Below are 21,729 nucleotides of genomic sequence, written 5' to 3'. Positions count from 1 at the left end.
AATCTGCAGTATTAAAGTCTAACGTCAACAAGTATCTTCCTGCAGCTCAATCCTCAACCCATTCGCAGTACTAAGTGTTCTACGTTATTATACTTTTTGTGTTTGGGGATTTCATAAAGTTTGGGTTTATTTTTTATTGAGTTCTACCTGTGTGAAAATAAGAAGAATTGTATTCATTAAGATTCATAACCAGTGATTAAAGAAATGGCACCATGGAAGAAATTTTATTTGTACATCAAATTTAAATTATAAAATTCTGTAAAAAATAACTGCTTTCGATTTTGCAACGTCCACAATCCATCTTTCTGAAATCCTCCTCTTCAGCAAATGAAAGAAGGTTCATTCACCAATTTCCACTTTTTTCTAATATCGGAGGAACTGTGACCATGACTGCTTATCATTTTCTTATAAAGGCATGGATCGAAACTTTGCTTTGTATTAAACACTCCTTCTTGGAAAAATCTACTTATCCCAGCCTTTTCTGCGATTATACCAGTTACGAACACGTCTTCCAGATATAAATAAGGAGTTTCCAGGCTAGTTTGGTAAAGAGGCCGCACTGAATCTCCTGTTAGAATGTAGCAAGGTCCTGCTACAAAATCAGGAAAGACGTTTCCTCCGTATTGTTCCATAGATACGTACCATTTGCTCTTTGGATTTCGATGTGGACCCCACTTAGTTGCTAATAAACCGAGAATCCCCCTAGAGATGTTCGTTTTCTTCAAGGTAGACTCTATTAAGAAGTTCACATTAATAAACATGTCGTCGTCTACCTTGAAAGCGAAATTTATTTTTGGACAGAATTCGCTCACCCATTTAAGCATTGCCACACTTTTAACAGAGAGGTTGTGGTAAGAATCACGGAACGTAGATTGGACAATATCGTGGAATTTATCGTTCTCCTGGGAGATTTGCTGCTGCAGTACAAAGTTTGAATTCGTCCCTAATAAGAATATCAACTTGGCACCTTTGGATTTGGCAAAACCGCCCCAAGTATCCCGAATTGCATTTCTTTGGTCCACATGTGACACGGCTGTCATGACCACAATGACAAGATGGACGTTCTTGTCTTCATTATTGCACAAATTAGGATGGTTGAGTGTGAAATTATAAGGATGTGGATTGATATGCCTTTCAGATACACTGGACGTGTTCTTTATGAATTTGGTAGAATTAAAGAAAATGTGCTTCGAGTTATTAAGGAGTTTACTTGGTACACGCACTGCATAAAAACCGGTTGAATTCATAGGCGATATATTTACAGCTAAATGAGTTGCTCCTTCACTCGTATTTGCCTCAACGTTCCAGTCGGAACCAGGACTCGAGTTCTCTTGAAATCCTTGTCCAATTGACTGTTTCATTTTCCTGTAGAAAATCCAGAATCTTTCTTTACTAAGAGTGTATTGGTTGTCAAATGACTGGGCATAATATTCATACCCTATTAAGGTAGCCACACTAAAGACAGCGATGACTATCAGCACCACCCTAAAGAAACGAGCATCCATGCATAGTTTAAAGACATTAATCATCAGAAAATGCCTGCAAAAGAAAAAGAAAAAGTATAAATACAAAATGGATTCTACTTCACTTTTTTATTGTATTTTACTATTCGAGTGTTTTTATTTATTATTATGGTAGGTTACAAGATTTATACATACACTCAATGATCACTGAATTATGACCACCTACCTAATACCATGTTCTGTCACCCAGTGGGTCTTCTACCTACAGATTCTTAATGTATGAAGAATCACTGATGATGACCAGATCAAGAGTATTGTTTCCTCTTGCTGCCTCTCGAACATGCTGCTATAGAAAACAGTCATTCAATAAATCCACAGAGTAATATTGCCTCAGTCGTTGATACTCCTAAAACTCAACTACAACAACAACATATTCAAGTGTATCTCATCCCCGTAAAAACAGTCTCTCCTGTTATCAAGCACAGACCACGCTGAGAAAAATTCTACCTCATGAGCCTTGCACATTTTGTCCAAGGTCGAATTTATTGACAATGCTCTCAACATATACTCTATCCTATCATGTCTGGGCAGAATTGCAGACACTTTCAAATTCAATCCCCACTCGTGATTTCTTGCCCACATTGCTCTGCACTTGTTAAATAAGTCCTCAGATCAAAGACATACCCTGGTCCTATTCCACCTATCATTTTTGCACAATATATTTCTCGTCTCCTTGACAATTGAGTTACCGACAATAACTAGCTCTTGTGGGACCAGGTCATTCTGCCTTGAAGATTACCTCTGTGTTGCCTGATGCATAAGGGTGAGCTGTGGCGTTAGGTTTGGCAGCTGAGAGCTTGATAGCTCCCATTTTAATGACTTCGAGGGCGTCTACTGTGCTGTTCAATCTTTCATAGATGCCCAACAGAACGCTGAATTGGCGTCTAATTTCTTCACACTTTCTGCACCTAGCACACACAAAGATATCCTCTTTGGCTAGATCATGTCCTCTTCTAGAAAGTTCCGCAAACATTTCACAAGTTGCACATTTTTTTAGGCTGCGATGCGTTGGCAAATCACCTTCCCCATGCCACAGCACTCTTGCTACTTTGTGCCGGTTGCTTTGCTGCTGTGCTATAGGGCATGATTCTGTTTAAATACAATTTAATTGATTAACAGTGAAAATCAATAATATTAATAAATTTAATTGATTAATTGACTAAGCTAACAGATTCCTAAATGTGGTGATACGTATTACGCTATCTAATTTTAAGTTATTTCTTACGTTAGTTATATCCTTGCTAAAAAGTAAAAACTCCTTAGCTAAACCAAAAACATATATATGCCCAACAAGGGAGTAGAACCTTTGAGCTACTTATTTATCATAATTGAAACCCTACTATTCATCTGCACTCCTCGATACGTGCTACGATATTCGTGCCAAAACACCGATGCAATAGCAGTACGAGTAGTGAGTCTAACTTACAAAGCCACTAGCTAAATTTAAAAATAAGATGACTAGCGTGACTATCTCAACTATTCGTAAAACACAATTCAATATGTGACTCGGAGCCTTGAGAAATAGGGTACAGTTCTGTTCTTTGATGAATCGCGTTTTAGCCTATAAACAGATTCTAGACGTTATTTCCAACATCCTTCCTATCCTTCCAACATCAGAGAAGGCAACACTTACGGTGGAGGCGATGTTCTCTCGTGTGAGGCGAAATAATAATGAATATAATCATATAATTGGATTTCAAGAAAGCTGTTGACACTGTTGCGCATTGAAGACTTCTCTACAAATTGGAGCAGAATGGTATTAAGGGTAAGTTGCTACAATGGATAAAAGGATGGTTGAGTGGGAGAAGACAGAGGGTGGTAATCAATGGGTGCTGCTCTTCGTGGACTAATGTTATTAGTGGAGTCCCACAAGGGTCGGTGTTGGGTCCTGAAGGTATATCGGATTAATGTCCAAGTTTGCAGATGATACAAAGGTTGGCAGGGTTGTTAATGACAGTAAAGACAGCATGCCACTCCAACTGGATCTAGATAAGTTGGGCAAATGGGCTGAGAAGTGGCAACTGCAGTTTAACATTGACAAAGGAAAGTACTGCATATGGGTAGAAGTAATCCAAGAGTAACGTACTAAATGTGTGGTACACTGGTGTGCAAAATTTAAGGAACAGTCAGGTTTTTCACCTGTGGCTTCTCATAAATAAGAAGACTTTAATAAATGCCAGGCCAGCAAAAGGATCTGTATTTGTTCTAAGCAATTTCCATTCCTACATGATATCTCCGAGATGCCAGCAACAGGAGTCTAATCTTGTCTTAGAGCTTTAGTTCATTTCCCATCTGAAAAGAAGAGACTTTTATGGGCTTTTTTCTCTTTATTCTCGCATCACAGTCAAGTCAATCACTCTTTGGTTTTTCATCCTAAAAACCAATAATTTAATGCACACAACTTACAAGCACATGTGCTGACTGCCCCTTGGCTTTAATTACCCTGTAAGATTATAAGCAAACCAACCCTTCTCTAATTTAGCTGTCTCCCCCTTCCTTCAAATGAACTTCCATTTCTCTTTCAGACAGTTCCAAGCATGAATCTCAAATCTAACGCTATTAAATCAGACAAGTTACACCATCATCACTGCTGACAAATTTCTTTAATTCAGCATCGGTGAAGCAGCAATTCTTTGCCATAGCCTGAGAGGTTCAACCTAAATAAATCATGGTTTGAATTAACAGGATAGCGTGTAATATACAAATACGAAAAGGGTTGACTTCATTCCTGGATGGAATTTTTGCTTGATTCTCAAAACTATTTAAAAAGAAAAAAAAACATTTAATGCTGAATGACAATGACAAATTTGAAATGTTATCTCTCTGCATGAATTTCTACTATGAGTGATTAATTGGTCAGCAGGTTGCAGAAAAGAAAAGTACATTGTATAATTTGTCTCAGAGAATTTGTATAAGTTCTTGGGGTAACATCGTCCATTCCTCTGTTAGCACCATCTTCAGCTGGTGAACATTTTCTGGTAGGTGTGGACGTGTCGCTAGGCGTCTCCCCAGAGTGTCCTATATGTTATGGAACAAAGTGGTACAGAAAAAGAACAAATAAGTATGTATACAAATTTCTTCAACGAACTATAATAATACAAATAAAAATAGAAAAGCATATTTCGTATAGGGCATAACCCTAGTGTCTTCATCAAGTGTCAGCTACCAAAATTTCACGAAAACACGGCACTACAAAGCCTCTGTTTCTGATGAAAAGCACATTATAAGAGGTAAAGATAAAACAAACGACTAAAAACAGGGTATGTCCTTCATCTACTTCTGCCCCCTGGTAGAAGTAGATGAGTTGTAGACAGATATCATCTTTTAAGGACACAAAAGGTGATATTGTTGTACACATTGGCCTTAACTATTACAGGAGAGACTGCTTCTACAGGGATGGGATGCACTTAAATAGAAGAGGTGCAAGAATAATTGCTGATGCTTTTGAGGCAGTGAGAAGGGACGGAAAACTGTTAGCCGTAGGCAGGGGTAAATGTGATTGTTGCACTACTGGAACGTGCATTGGCCTGGAAAGAAAGGTTCTGGAAGTTTCAAGGCCTGCTGGGAGTCATCATGGGCTGCGTTAAGGTAACTAAGAGTAAGACATGTGCGTGTATACTTGCATGTACACATTTGCTAGGAGTATAGTCAATAAATTCGATGAATTTGAAGTGCTGGTGAAGTAAACAAGTGCAGCCACTGTGAGGATATACAGCATAGACGTCTTGTCACTCAGATATATGGGAAGCAAATTTGAATATGGTGAGTAAAAAGAACAGAGATGATAGGAGGGGGATGAGTTATGCTCTTAGTTAATACGCATATAAAATCTAAGGCAATGCATCCAGTTAACATGGATGGACAGTGCAATGCTAAGTCAGTTTGATGTGACATAAACCACGAGAAAGCAGAAAGGAGAGTAGGAGTGTCTTATAATGGGGGATTTTAATGTAACTAGCCTTCGTCTTCCAACCATGGAGGCAGCATCATCAGCGGCACACGATACCCAAATTTCCAATTGGACTTGTGCTTCATCAGACCATGTTTTTACACCAGCAAAAATGAATGCTCCAGTACAGTCACTTTCTATAGATTTTACAATCCTCGTTGAAATAACGAACGCATGCCATTAGAAGGACCTTATTGTCAGTAACTGTGGATTCATCAATCTGAATAAAATATTTCTCGTTTTTAGTTTGTCCATTAGCTGCTCTTACACCTATAACTCTGAAATGGCATCGTCCACTATCAAGAGTCATGCGCAATCTATTTGAACAGACTACAGTTACAATAATTGAGAAATTTATGCACACACACAACTTAACACTCAACATTGAGTTAATGGAAATTAGGAGATCGGATCATTAAATAATTTCTGCAAAAAGAATTAGAGCAAAGCAACCGAAGATGAATGCAACAGTCCACCACAAAAAGTTAGAAAAATTCAACGAACTTTTCTCTAAGAAAATACAACCTTTGGACTAGGCTTTATCTACTTCCTCAAGAGATGTTATCGAGGCGAATCATTTATTGATCTTGTGAAAACTCGAGTGTCACAGTTCTTGATAACGCCAACCCACTTGGGAGACTATTTCGTTCGTGTACCAGGTGATATCACTGACGCTTCATTTCTTATTGGCATCTATAACAGAGGTGGGGGGCGGTGCAGAAAAGCAAAAAAATGCCATAGCCACCGTATTCCCAAGGCCTTGGCCTTGTACTATTGCACTGTACGTCTAATGTACTTTATAATTGCCTGATTACAATAGTTGGTCAAATCTTCAATTGCATTTCAGCAGATTTTTCTTTCTTAAAGCCATGTTGACCTTACCTATATTGGGTCTATATGCTCTCGGATCACTAGGATCCATTCCTGGTTTTGGCATAATTTTTAACAGACCATATTTCCAAATTCGGAAATACAGTCCCGACTAAACACTTATTGTGCATATTCAGTGAAATTTGTGGATACAATCTTAACATCTTAATAATGGCTACATTTTCAATTCGATCCATTCCTGGACACTTATTGACATTAGCTTAGATGTTATGGATTCTAATTCATCCATCGTGAGAATTCTGTTTGAATTATATTACAATAACTGTCATTCTCTTGTCTTGTCTTATCCTGTATCTGTAAACCCTCTCATTTATTGTCCTCCAAATATATGGACTCCAAAACAGCAGAGACAGATGATACCCAATCTTGAGTTTCTCCATTGTTTGTTTTATTAAAATTGCCCCCAGTATGAATCTTATAAAGCAATCGCCAAGGTTCCTTATTGTCTACTTCTTTAAACAACTTCTGCCAAACCAACAATTTGCTGTTATAAATTTCTCCATGATCCAATTTTTTCTTTCTTATATAATTCTCTTTATACCATTCCCCTCTGCAGATTGCCATGATCCCCTTCTCTGGTATAACCTTCTAGTTCTGTTTGCCTCACTCCTTAATCTGGAAAGTTCTTGCGTCCACCATTTGGGTTTGAGTATTCCAAGGCATTGAACACATTTAGTTGTATTCCTCTACTACCTCCTCAACATCTAGTTTCAATGATTCGTGGAATTTATTCCAAATCGTGATCCGACTTTTGTTCATTACCTGTAGCCTGAAACATTATATCCTTCTTAACTAAAGATGCTATTTTAGATTAACATTTTTTGCTTCCACCTTCTTTGTTACTTCTGCTTGTTGTCTTGTTATTTCACAAGCCTTTAACACTGATGATGGAACAGAAACTGCCAGTGTAAACTTCCTTTGCTTCTACTAAAACATTTTAATAATATAATGCTAAGAAAAATACAGAAATACATAAACTTACTTACGCTACAGAGCACCATTTCCTGGAATCTTAGTGTGGTCTGGGATCCAATAGAAGATGACTAAATTTTGCTAATTGTGATGGAGATGTATCAGCTCATGAGCTTAGATGAAGGAGTGTTAGGTGAGACGTTGTTTTTCAAAACTAGGACAGCACTCTGTGATCCAGAATATTATACGTGTCCTAGAAAATATTATACTACGTGTAATATTTTCTAGAACATGCTTTATGGCACGTGACTCAGCAGTATAACTGCTGCATTCTACCGGAAGTGAAAGAGAAGCAGTTGTTGTTTGAGGAAAACCAGCAGCTGCACCCACCTCATCGACAAACTTTGAACTATCGGTGTAGATCTTAGATGTAGTTGTTGGATGGTGACGTTTGCTGAAGCATCTTTTCCACGTTGCTCAAAGTAATCGTCATAAGTGTGGTAAGGGGCATCGGGGTAGGCAAAGTCTCAGGATTTTATGGAAGTAAACATTCCAGCATTCTCTTAGTATCTGAATCTGATGTCAGTAAGTTGGTTTGCTGTTTTCTATAAGGGGCTGGCCACTGTGGGTCCTGTAATAGTAGCCAAATAGGAAGGGTGGGGAGGCTTTTAACTTAATTTTAGTAGCATAGTAACTTCTTTCTTCTGATACTGAGTGGAGGTTCATGCGCCTCACTATACAGCCTTTGAAATGGAGACGTTCAGTGTGCATCTAGGGCAATCCTAAGCACAGAATGTTGAATAGGGGTTGAGGGTTCAATAGAGCGTTGAATATGTGTTGGACGCCTTTGGGCGTCGCATTGCACGTCCACAGCCAACTCCTTGGTCACTTGGTGAGCTGAGGTGGTGGAAGAATGGGATTTGTTGGCACAGAATTTTATAGACACCCTTATATCGAGCATGGTTCACCGCTGTCAGTCCTGTGTAGCCATCGGAGGGAATCATACGCCCCACGGATGTCACATGACCGTACATTCGAGCAACTTGTGTAATGTGACGTTTTTGGTAATTCTTATACAACCCCTATAAACGTCCCTTATACCTGGCCGAAGTTTCTCGGTGAATCCTCATTTCCATGGTACACCACAGTCCCAAATTTTGTCCCTCTTCATCTGAAGCTGCACGAGTTACACCACGTTTTCTACATGCTCTGTTAATTTTGTCGAGCAGTGTACTTCTCGAAATTGTAGTAAGATACGAGTATTCTGGGTAAACACAAAAAGCTGCATATGTAGAAACTGTGACGTAGTATGAAATCTTAAGAATTATTCTTGAAATATAAGCATAAAAAGTAAAAGACACAAGTTAGTCAGCTTAATCGACTGAACTCAACTTAGTACAAATCAGAACGCTGTACGCGTATGCATCCGGTGCTTGTAAAGGTATTACTAGGGCATTACTTCTTATTGGGAAGTGCCAGTGAAAGGGGATGATTCACGTAGTTCTGTAACTTTATAGCGCAGGAATATATGACTCATTGCTGAACTGAAAGAGTACAATTTTATTCTCTGCTTCTTAGGATTATAAACACCCACGGTCATTCTTTAACTGCATGCTTAAACCCAAAAACAACAAGAGAGACTTGTGAGCCATTTGCCTCTTCAAGGCCCTCGTGGGTAGCACAGTTAGTAGGATCATCGTTGTCTTCCCCCCACCGGATGGAAAAGACCTGAGTTCGAGTCCGGTTGATGACGGGAGGAATTTTATGGGTATTTTTCGTAGCGTGGCTGAGTTAGTCGTTCTCATGAGAGGGCAGCATTGTTCCCCACCCTGAAAACTCGAAATTTTCGTCCAGAACACATGCAATTTACAGACATACCAGTCGCTAACGCTCCTAAAATTCTACAACAACAACAACAGCTTCTTCAAGCAAAGTGCTCTTGCCACCTCTATAATACAAAACAAGGATAATGAAAGAGTGAATTGTTTATTTGCTTCTATTGCTCATAAATAAACCGTAGAATCAGCAGTAGAAAGTAATTACCAAGAAAGAGAAGAATGATGATATCCAGCTCAGGATCCTGGGTGTGCCAAGCTAGATATAATCATTCTTCTCTTTCTGGTTAATTCCCTTCTACTTCTGACTACCACGGTCTTTCAAAACATTTGTAGCTGTGAAATAAAGAGAACATACCTGACACACATTTCAAACAACTGCACAATGCTACTCGTCGTTTCTGATGCTCACATGGAGATACTCGCTCACTATAATGAACGCTGCATTACTCAATACTACACAGACAAAAAATAAGAGAAAAACTGCAATGTATATTGAAGTTCGTAACAGTGGTGATCCCTGTTTCATTGACATCAAACATACACGTGTGGGTAATTGCGTCATTTGCATACAGAACAATTCCTCTTCCGTACTACTATATTGAAGTTGGCACATTGCACGATGTCGACTATTGGGAAATGCGTTATTACGATGTGGATTTGACTAAAAATATGTTCTTTTACTGTATTATGCTATAAAACATAACTCCTGTCAATGAGAGGATAAATTTTTATAGGCTCTTTTCACCCTCGTGGCTGAGTTAGTCGGTCTCAAGCAAAGAGAGCAATGTTTCATCCATAAAAATTGATTTTCTGTTCCATTCAGTAATCTTGTTGCCCTTCTCTGTACTCATTCCAGCAGCTCTACATCCTTCTTGAAATGAGGCCTCCAGACCTGTATACAATACGCAAGGTGTGGCCTGACCATTGCCTTATACAAGGGGATAATCATCTCCTTGTCCCTGCTGGAAAAAATCCTGATTATCATTGACAAGACACCATGAGCTACTCTTGCAGCCCGTCTGCACTGCTCAGAAAACTTCATATCTGCCTCCACAATTACCCCCAGGTCCTCTTCATTCTCTACCACTGTCAGTGTAGCACCATAGAGTTGATACGTTGCTCTGGGGTTGCTGTTTCCCATGTGTAGTACTTTACATTTGTCAATGTTAAACTTCATTTGCCACCTCTCAGCCCATCTGCTCAACTTTTCTAAATCCTGTTGCAGCAGTATACTGTCATTAATGTCATTAACAACCCTGCCAACCTTCGTATCGTCTGCAAACTTGGACATTAAGCTTGATATACCATCATCTATATCATTAATAAATACAGAAAACAACAATGGACCCAACACTGAACCCTGAGGGACTCCACTAATAACATCAGTCCACGTTGAGCAGTGTCCATTGATTACCACTCTCTGTCTTCTTCCCCTCAACCACCCCTTTATCCATAGCAGCAATTTGCCTCCAATGCCACACTGCTCCAATTTGTGCAGCAGTCTTCCATGTGCAACAGTATCAAAAGCCTTTCTAAGATCCAAGTATATAATATCAAAGTTATTCCCTGCATCCAGTTCTTTTGTGACTGCATCACAGTATCCAATCAAATTGGTCAGGCAAGACTTCCTCTTAACAAAACCATGCTGTGTCTGAGCTATAACCGAAGTCTTGTCTAGATGATCCTGCAGTGCTTCTTTAACCAGTGCCTCCATTAATTTCCATGGAACAGAAGTTAAACTAACAGGTCTATAATTACTTGTGTCTCCCTTTGATCTTCCTTTGTGAATTGGGGTCACATTTGTACATCTCCAGTCTGTGGGTACCTCCCCTGAGTTCAAGGAAGCTCTCATAATTATGGCTAAGGGTTTGCTTACTTCCTTTGCTGCCTCCTTTAATATAACTGGATAGATCCCATCCACCCCAGGTGCTTACCGTCAATAATTTCTCTTCCACTTTCCTCTCAATTATTACAAGATTCTCTAGCTTACTGCCAGAGTTGAATACACCTCTGGCATTCCCCTCGCTGAATAACTCCTCATGTGTGAATGTCAATGCAAAATATTCATTTAGTTTGTTAGCTACTTGAGCAGGATCATCAACACTTGACCCATCAATATCAAGTGGACCAATCTGATTCATCCCCTTCCTTCTAGAGTTTACATAAGTAAAGAACTCCTTGCTGTTTTTCTTTGCATCCCTTGCCAAAGATTTCTCGTAATCTGCCTTCGCCTGCCTAACCTCCTTTGTAACTTGGTTACAGATCAACTTGTATCTATCATAGGCTTCTGTGTCACATGTTAATTTGTATGTATCCCATGCATTTTTCTTCTCTGCCATATGTCTCATTAGTTCATCTGACATCCACTTAGGCCTAAACCTTGAACAATATTTCTTAGTTGGTATGTAAACCTAGTAGCTTCCAAGATAAGTTCTTTGAATGCTTCCCATTTTGAATTTGCTGTTGGTAACATCATCAGTTGGTCCCACTGTATAGAATTGAAATACTGTCTCAGTCCATCGTAGTCGCCTTTACGGAAGCAATAACCCTTCCCTTTACCCCTCTTTGAGTAAATCCCACTTCAGCACACTGTGATCACTGCCACCTAGTGGTTCATTTATCTGCAGATTCTTAATGCATGAAGAATCACTGCTGATAATGAAATCAAGAGTATTGCTCCCTCTTGTTGCCTCCCGAACATGCTGATGTAGAAAACAATCATCCAATAAATCCACAAAAGCCTTGCTAGTGTGTGAGTGACCAACCCACACATTCCCAAGATTTCCAACATCTACCCTGGCCGCCTGATTCTCTGGATCTGAATCCAATTGAGAAAGTCTGGAATATGTTAGAGGGTAGTACGACCGCATTTCCCTGCCGAATAAAGGACAGACTATAAAAGGTGTCTGAGGGAACTATACTCCCTCAGACATGTATTATAGTCCTTTGTGGAATCTGTGCCGTCAGCAACTAGAACCATATTGCTCCGTTTATACCCTCCCCTGAGGCCGACTAACTTAACCACGTTGTGAAAAATGCCCATAAAAATTCTACGCGTCATCGATGGGACTTAAACTCGGGTCTTTTCCACTCGGTGTGGGGAGGACGGAGCTTCTACCAACTGTGCTACCTATCAAGGCTCACAGTGTTCCTCGAACCAATCGTGCACAGTGCGTGCTCGATGAGACCACCCATCATTGTCTAGGAAGATTTCGTTTCTATGAGGGAAAAAAGGAAAACATGGCAGGTTGCGCATTGTCTCCTAAGAGCTAACGGTAGACCTCACCAGCGAAACGTTGGTTCATACTCACCAGGGATCTCCTAGTTCTTGCCAGCAAAACATGCCCCATATTAAGCAACCACCGCTACCTGCCTAGATAGTGAACGCCATGAACGATTGGTCCATAGACTCGGGTAGCGTACGCTCCGCGTTATATTTCAGGCGCGGTAGCAAATAGTAATAACTCATGATTTATAACAAAAAGAGGGAAAGACAGCAATGACTTTTATGCGCCAAAACATAAGACCAATTTCATGATAATCCGTTCACTAGAAGTCGAGTTATCACATGATAACGGACAGACGGATGGACATTGTGAAGCTAAGAGGCACATTATGCACATATACTAACGCGCCTAAAACCGCGCGAAATAGCTGGCAACTGTGAGGAATTAGTAAGTGGCAAAATATTTAGGAGCCACTCCTTGAGATAAACCTATTTCCCCTTCCATTTATCTCTGAATTCGGTGCAAGGTACCCTTCATATCTAAAAGGAAACAATTGCACAAGATCAACAAAAGCGTACGTTATTGATAAAACCACTAGGCGCTCCTGCTGCGTGTTAATGTTAGTGCTAAATCATTCAAGGACTCGAACTTTGCATCAACAAAAACTTAAATACTGACTGCTCAGAACAGTGATTTTGTAGATCTGGTGGCTATTGTTATTTGGAATTTGCTCCAAGGCAACTAAAGCCACGAAACTTAAGAAGTAATTATAATCTGTAGATGAATGCTATCAACAAAAATATCAACGAGTTGTCACATGAGGACGGATGGACGGATATTGAGAAGACAATTTCTTGTATATCATTTCACTTATGATATTCGGTAACACAAATTAAAAACAATTGAGCTGATATTTCAATGTACACTCACTGGCCAAAAAATCAGAGACCTTTTGCAATTGGTGTCAACGGATAATTAAAAGCACGGTATGCAAATGTAGCTGTCACATGATATGGTCACAAAATCTTTGTTGTCAGATGATTAGTGTAATCTTTCCTGGGACTCTTTAGTTGACTCAATATAGGGGAAGGTGATGATTCCGATTTTCTGAAAGTTTTTGGAGCACCATTAGCAGGAGCCACAACTGAAAAAAACAAAGGAAATCACTGGTGTGTCGAAAACAACCATCTCAAAAGCATGTTATGAGTGAAAGATGAAAGGAGAATGTAGCTCTAAAAGGAGTAGCTCTGAAATCAAATTGAGTCACAGTAGAAGACCCAAAGGACAGTGGAAAGAGATCATGTGGTCTGACGAGTCTCGATTTACAAATTTTCACGAGGAATTCTGAATACAGCTGAGAATGTCTGGGATGTGGTGGGAAGGGTAGTTCCGCTTCACAGTTTTCTACTGACCTCAGTTCAGCAACTGAAAACCATCCTGATGGAAGAATGGTGCAATTGGAGCTAGATTCCCTCAAACACCTAGTGGAATCGATCCCACTATGTGCACGAGCTGTAATTCGGGAAAAATCTCGCCCTACTAGATAACGCATAAAGGTTTCTAATTTTTTGCCAGTGAGTATATAACATTCTTTATTCGGAAAGATCGTTGAAAATAATCTTCCCAGTTACAAAAACTTAGGGACTTGATCCTACGTCTTAAACGATTGAATCTTGTAGATTGTAAAGTAAGTCGGATAAGACACATCCATTTCAATAAGACCATGCGTATAATTGTAATGGATGGCTTGTAGGTATGTCATAAGCGTTCTGGATGTCATGCAATCAACGTCTCATCGATTTAGACATGAATATTTAACATAACTTCTGTCTACGACTCACTTATCATCTAGAAGAATTAACTAATGTTTGGTGAAGCGAATACGTTAAAGATTACTCACCGAGTGGTCACAAAAGTCCTTCAGGGAGTTCGATCAGAAGAGTGGTCTACAAGACACACGCATTATAATCGTACGATATCATGGCCAGATAAAATTGTTAACAGTGGTTGGTTGGCGTGTTTGTAAACACGCTCCCATCTCCAACACTCCCTGCGTGTACTGTGAGCACCCATCTGTGATTTTTTGGTGTGGACTGCCTATCAGTATCTGTTTGTTGCTAGGAAACCAGTACCAACATTTCTAAACTCAGTTTTATTCATTGATTTTTGGAAGGCACCTCTGTTTATGATTTCTCATACTAATATAACCTTTTACTGTTGGTCTACGTTATGATGGTCTTATTAATATTCTTTTTCATTTACCTGTCCTCCTAATTTTATTATCAAATAATACGCAGACAATTGCAAAGTGATATTTAAATTTGAGACTGTAAATACGAGCTGTTCAGAAACAGAACTATTTACAGAAGAAAATTATCTACATAAAAGGTCAGCGTGGACAGAATACGTCAAAGATGAATCAATAAGGACACTTTTGGTATGTAGTAGTTTGTATACTATTCCACCAATTTATTAAGAATCCAGCTCTCTAATATTATGGCAAAAGATCAAGAAAGCAAGCTTATAAAGCTAAAAAAAGAATATCCCACATATTTTCCATCCCTTCCAGTAGGTTGTCTGGTACTTCCTTGAATTCATTCAAACTTCCGCAACAACAGATGGCAGCTTTTTTTCCAACAACCAACCATCCATTGGTTGAAGGCCCTCGTGGGTTAACAGGATGGTCGTTCTCCCCACACCGGGTGGAAAAAACCTGAGTTCGAGTCCCATCAACGCCTTGAGGAATTTTTATGGACCTTTTTGCATGGTTTTTCCTTTCAGAAACTCGGGTTTTTCGTCCAACAAACAGAAAATCGACCTCAGAACACACGCAATTTACAGACAATATACACGGAGTAATACAGCCTTAGTCACTGATGCTCCTAAGCCTCCACTACAACAACAGATCTGAAAGAGTTGAAGAGTAATCTCTATCTGTGCATATCTCAAAATGCCCTCGATTTATAAGTTTCAAAGATAAAGGGATCAGTAACAACGTGTGCTGTTAGTAAGTCCTCACCATACGCAGTGATTCCTAAATCGGCACAATATATCCCAAATTACACAATTTGTATTTGGGTTTTGGGAGCATTAGCGACTGAGGCCACATTGCTCTGTGTATATTGTCTTTAAATTGGGTGTGTTCTTTGGCCGGTTTCTGTTTGCTGAACGAAAAACCCGAGTTTCCAAGAGAAAAGGAAACATGGATCATCGCCTGAGACAGACTAACTCCGCCATGTTGTGAAAAAAGGCCCACAAAAATTCTTCACTTAATCGATGGGACTCGAACCTAGATCTTTTCCACCCGGTGTGGGGAGGACGGTGATTCTACCCACAAGGGCTTCCACAATTTCTGCCCATCATAGATCTTTCAAGGTGAAAGTGCACTTAAAGATTTTAAATAACCACTCTACATCCTGTGCAACCTTGTCAATCATCCACCGTGAGAAATCACGACAGTCCTGTGTACTAGTCAGTGCAGATGCTTGATTTTATAGGAAAACAAAGGCTTACCTTAAAGGTAAGCTTCCTCGAAGAATGAGATGACCAGCAAACAGTCGAATTATCCACTCCCGGGAACATTTTTTAACCTTTTTAACAACGAACAAAAAAGCTAATTTGTGTATTAGAGTGAAGAAATTGTTAGCTACCTGTTATTAAAATTTCGAACTAATATGCTAGTTTAGGTCAGGTAGCATCATCATCATCATCAGCCATTTTCAATCCACTGCAGGATGAAGGCCTCTCCAGCAACTTTCCAGTTCCTTCTGTTTTGTGCAATGGCCATCCATTAACTACCCACAAACTCGTGAATTTCATCTGTCCATCTCCGTCGTTGTCTTCCAGGTTTTCTTTTTGCTCCTCTTGGGTACCATTCTGTTATTTTCTTAGTCCATCTGTCATCATGTCTTCGAGCTATGTGTCCTGCCCAAGACCATTTTAGTTCTTTAGTTTTGATAAGCATGTCCTTTACTTGAGTTTGCTGCCTAATCCATGTGTTTCTCTTCTTATCTAACAGTCTGATTCCCAATATGATTCGTTCCATTCTTCGCTGTGTAGTTCTCAGCTTCTCTTCCATTCTTTTGGTGAGTGCCCGAGTTTCACTTCCATAAGTCACGGTAGGGGGTATACATTGGTTCATTATTTTACGTTTCAGACAAACTGGGATATTGCTTTTCAGTATGTGACTATATTTCCTGAATGCTATCCATCCAAAATTTATTCTTCTCTTGACTTCCAGCCATTTATCATTATTACAGCTAATAACTTGTCCCAGATAAGTATGACTCCACCTTTTCAATTACTGCTCCTTCAATCATTATTTCCCTTTCTGTGGCATACTTGTTCATCATTACTTTTGTTTTAGCCTTATTCATCTTTAGTCCAAAATCCTTACTAACTCTGCATAACTGATTAAGATTTTCCTCTAATTCTTTGGGACCGTGGCTTATGACCACAATGCCATCTGCAAATCGTAAATGGTTTAGGTACTCTCCGTTCACATTGACTCCTTTCTGCGACCAGTCTAATCTTCTGAAAGCTTCCTCAAGGGCAGCAGTAAACAGCTTCGGAGATATTGTGTCTCCTTGTCGAACTCCTTTCTCAATTTTAAATTTCCTACTGTCTTTGTCTAGTCTAATAAAGGATGTAGCACTCTCATATATTTTCTTCAAAATCATAATATATGGGGTATCAATGCCTTGTCTTTCCAGGGCCCGAAACATTGCCTTATGCTGTATGGAGTCAAATGCCTTTTCATAATCCACAAATGCCAGGCATAATGGTGTTTTATATTCATTTGCTTTCTCTCTTTTTAGCTGTGATATTACGTGAAGGTGATCCATAGTTGAGAATCCTGTCCTAAAGCCAGCTTGCTCTTTCGGTTGATTCTCAACAAGTATTCTTTCTAATCTGTTAGTAATGACCCTTGTGAACAACTTGTATATGTGGGTTAACAAGCTAATTGGTCTATAATTTCCAATTTCTGATTTATCTCCTTTCTTATTAATTCAAATCAAAAGGGACTATGAAGCTCCTTTCTTATGCAGCAAAACTATGATTGCATTATTCCACTGCTTAGGCATCACACCTTTTCTAATGCACTTTGTGAAGAGCCTTGCCAGTTTTTGTGTTATGCCTCTTCCTCCCAATTTTAACAACTCTACAGTAACTTCATCTTCCCCCGGGGCTTTCTGATTCTTCATTTTCTTAAACGCATGTTCTACCTCATCAGGAAGGATATCAGGTATGTTATATGTGTTACCAATTTGCGATCCATCTTCCCCACTGCTGACATGGCTGCTGATTTAAATCCTTTGTTTTCCCTTAATGCTTGTTCTAAGGTCAGGTATGTTAAGCTCAAAAGCAACTATGGCTATGAGGCTTTGGTATTCAAATTGAGGATGGTTGCATGAAAGATGTGCAGAGGTTTGCTTTCAACCAGTGGGTAGTTGATTGCTGGAATAAACTTCCACCTGCGGTTGCGGAAGTGAGTGGTTTGAATAAATTCAAGGAAGAACTGGACATTATTGGAAAGGATGGACAGGTGATGTGGTAAAGTTTTTTCCCCTGTTGCTTTATAAGCTTACTTTCTTGCACGATTTGCCACTGTTAATACCAATACTAAATCCAAATGTATATCATTATTTTAATGTAAGCATCTTTGTTCACCCAAAAAACAAATTAGAGGTTGTACCATTAACGAAGGGGTTCTTACTTCAGGAGCAAAAGTTGCAGATTCTAAAGGAAATAGATATCAAAAATATCAAAATTATGTCTCTATCACATCTCTATTGAACGATATGCTAAAGTTTGTTCCATCATCTAGTCAACTAACCCCTGGCTGAAAGAAAAATTTCGCTCATCTGTCTTGCAACCTTCCTTTTTCATTTTAAATTTATGACCTCTTATGAGTGTACATCCAAGAAAGTAAGAATGCAATCAGGATTTATTATACTGAATCGATTTTAAGCCTTAAATATTTCAAATAGGTATTTCCATAAGTGCCTATTTCACCCACACTGTAATTTGCAGAACTGAAGTCTTTCTTGGTAAGAATACTCCCGTGTGCTTTTAACGAATCTTGTTCTTTCCCTGCACTCGTTTCAAAAGATTCACATCCTTCCTAAAATGAAGCTTCCAAACCATGCATTACTCAAGGTGTGGCTTAAAAATGGGCTCAAGATTTGCAGGAGCATCATCTGCTAGAAAGTAAGGGTAAATATTTGACCTTCTCCCACTTTTCACAAGACCTCTTTGCGAGGCGAAGAATCTACATCTCCAGCCCACGGCAACAAGGACGTCCTGCACCCGCGACAACTGCCCAGTATGAAGAACTACCAGGTTTGACAAATTCACAAAATGGACAACCATGGGACATAGGACCAACTAAAAGTGCTATTTTCCCATTCCCCCTGTCCTCTTCTGGTGGATATCCCCCCATTCTAGGTATGCCTTCTTCTGTCCCCCATACTGGCCCTTTTTTTTAATGTTTTATTTAATTTTTACTTGATCTCTGTCCAGGAAGCCCAGGCGACAATGATGGAGACCAGTCAGAGAATTATGGAAAGTCTGGCTACCTCCTATCAGTGTGTGCGGGCAACGTGGGATCCCACCAGGGGCCCTATGGCCAAAAGCCAGGACACACAATAGAACCTAGCACAATACTTTTTCTGGCTTTTACAGTGACACTGTCTCCACCAAGTTCATTTGGAATTTGTTTGTTTATGATCTTATGGCGCTTTCTTGCATTTTTTTTTATCTCCTCGTGTCTCCTAAACCCTCAGAAAAGACATCACTTAGGACAATGCCTTTCCGCCTCCACTCAAAGGGAGCTTTCTTCTGCGCATCCAGATATTGGTCCAGTGAGGATGGTAAAATAAAGTGTTTGGCTTTGCCGCCAAACACAACTACCTTATTATAGCCCATGGACCAAGGCATCGTTATGGCCTGTAAGAGACTCTACAAGCGCAAGTTCCTTGAAGAGGTGATGGTAGTGTTGAAAGACAGAAAGGATTAAAATAACGACACAAGAGGAAGAAGACCTCAGAAAAATATCAAATCATACAATAAAGAGTCTGCTATCTTCAACTGGGCCGAAACATGGAGGGACACTATAAAGGAAACTTTAGTAAATGGCTGGTTAAAAAAAAAACTCCTGCAAAATACAGATGATGATATTGACTTTAATTGATTAGAGCCAGAAGACTTTCAGACTGTTGTGGGCAGCAGGAGAGACTAAATTAACGCAAGATAATATCCAATATTGGCCTGCACTGGAAGAAGGAAATCCTGGATTTCAGCTTCTGAAAGAGGAAGAAATTGCTGTAGATGTTATTAAAGATTCTGCTATAGAAGAAGAATTAGATAATGAACTAGATGAACTACAAGAATCTATAATTAAGAAGAACCTTCTTAGTTCTGCAAGAAATGGCATTGACGCAGTGATCAATGATGTAGACTCTTCAACAAATCAAAAATTGCAGGGGGTATTATGAACTCCTAAAAACTGTGAGGGAGATCCTAATTAAAGAACAACAGCAGAGGTCTGTTCAGACAAAACGTGACAGTTTTTTCAAACCTGCACTGTTAAGTTCAAAAACAAATATTGTACAACTTCCAAGTCTTCTATTGATGGATAAAGGTATTGTCTTTTAGTTTATAAATAAAGGCGCTACAGTGATATTTTTTATTTATTTTCATCTGCACTACCACTAAATTTTTTCTAAGTTTTTTTCATCTTTTACTTCACTGATCCGGGTGATCGCTCCCCCAATTAATCCGGATTAGCGAGGGTTTACTGTATTTATTAAACTGATAATGAACGTTGACAAGATCAGGTATTCAAAAATCAAAACCCATTTTTTTACAGGTTAATTTAGACAAAGTTGCATCGCACTTGCAAATAGAGTTACATTCATTCAGAGAGGAACGATTACTAACTTATTTTTGTCTTAATCTGGTGGCCTGCAAGAGGCTCTACAAGCGCAAGTTCCTTGAAGAGGTGATGGTAGTGGTGATGGTTGTAGAGTTATAGAAGCATCCGCGACTAAGGACATATTGCTCCATATGAGTGGATGTGTCCACTCCAGGTTGCTGGAGTGGAAACATCCATTCCAGCTCCAGGAAAGAAAATATGGTAATTCCATCAGGGGTTAGAAAAGTTCGTGATCTGAGTATGAAGGGTTTATCTGAGAAATCTGGTAATATGTTACTTTTCAACGTAGTCCCTTTGAAGCTAAATACACTTTTCTACTGATGCTGCAATGCATCAATTCCAGCTGCTAAGAAAGTTTTCTCTTGGACCACCAGCAATGCATCCATTGACGTCATTTGTAGTGGAAAATGGATGCCAACCAGGTATTTTTTTCAAATTAAGAAATCGATGAAAGTCCGATGGTGCTAGATCTGTTGAATATGGAGAATGATTCAAAATTCCCAAGCCCCACTCATGCAGTGCAGCCATATCAATAAGACTTGTGAGCAGGTACGTTGATCTGCTAGAACAAACCTCCTTTGCCGAATTTTCCTCGGCATATGTCTGATATTTTCACGTAAACGCCTCACAGGATCTGCATAATATACATCTGTGATGGTCAGGCCTCTATGAAGGTAATCCACTAGGAAACACTCCATCAGCATCCCAAAAAACAGACCATCACCTTGCAAGCAGAAGGAATCGACTTGGCCTTCTTTGGAGGAGAAGAGCCATGTTTCCACTGTTTGGACTTCTGCTTTATCCCTAACTGAAAGTGATGGACCCATGTCTCGTCGATGGCCTCAAATTTTGGAAGGGTTTGCTGGATCGGCTTGAAAATGACGCAAATATTCACTGACTTGAGAACCCTCGTGCGCTTTTGATTTTGCCAACAACTTTGGGATCCTATTCCATAGCGATAACTTGTTATTATCTGGTATACACGCTCAGATGAGATGCCCAAGACCTGGCAATGTCCGAACTGTCACTCGTCGATTACTCATTACTAGATCAATCAAGCACACTGTCACTATTTCTGCAGTGATGGACATTGCAGGCCTTCCATAGCGTGGGTCATCTGTCAGGCTCTCCCGCCCTCGTTAATTCTGCTGCCAACTTCTTAACCATAGAATAGGAAGGACAATCCTCCCCGATATTGAATTCATATCCTCATGAATTGTCTTTGGCGTTAGTCCTTATAACTTTGTTAACTTCAAACCTTGCAAAGTAGAAAGGGACCTTATTGAAACTTGATGGGTTACTATTTGAAGTGTTAGTCTGCGAGTGGTATCGTCACCGTCCTCCTCACACCGGGTGGAAAAGGCCGGGGTTCGAATCCCGTCGATGACGCGAGTAACTTTAGTGGACTTTTTTCACTCCGTGGATGAGTTAGTCGGTCTCAGGCGTAGATAGT

The 21,729-nt window shown here is 39.6% G+C and overlaps 1 protein-coding gene across 1 annotated transcript; it reads right to left on the bottom strand.

Annotated features, from left to right (window-relative positions):
• Positions 1-320: 320 nt before the first annotated feature.
• LOC150086207 (beta-1,3-galactosyltransferase 1-like) lies at positions 321-1,505 on the bottom strand. Its single transcript, XM_090374828.1, has one exon. It carries the CDS (start codon positions 1,503-1,505, stop codon positions 321-323), a length of 1,185 nt encoding a protein of 394 aa, XP_090230954.1.
• Between the last annotated feature and the right edge of the window lie 20,224 nt (positions 1,506-21,729).

Source organism: Mastigoproctus giganteus, chromosome 5, assembly GCF_048544385.1.
Source record: "Mastigoproctus giganteus isolate SK-2022 chromosome 5, ASM4854438v1, whole genome shotgun sequence".
NCBI lineage: Eukaryota > Metazoa > Arthropoda > Arachnida > Uropygi > Thelyphonidae > Mastigoproctus > Mastigoproctus giganteus.
The sequence above is the reverse complement of the archived record's forward strand: the minus strand, read 5'-3'. Positions and strand labels throughout refer to the sequence as shown.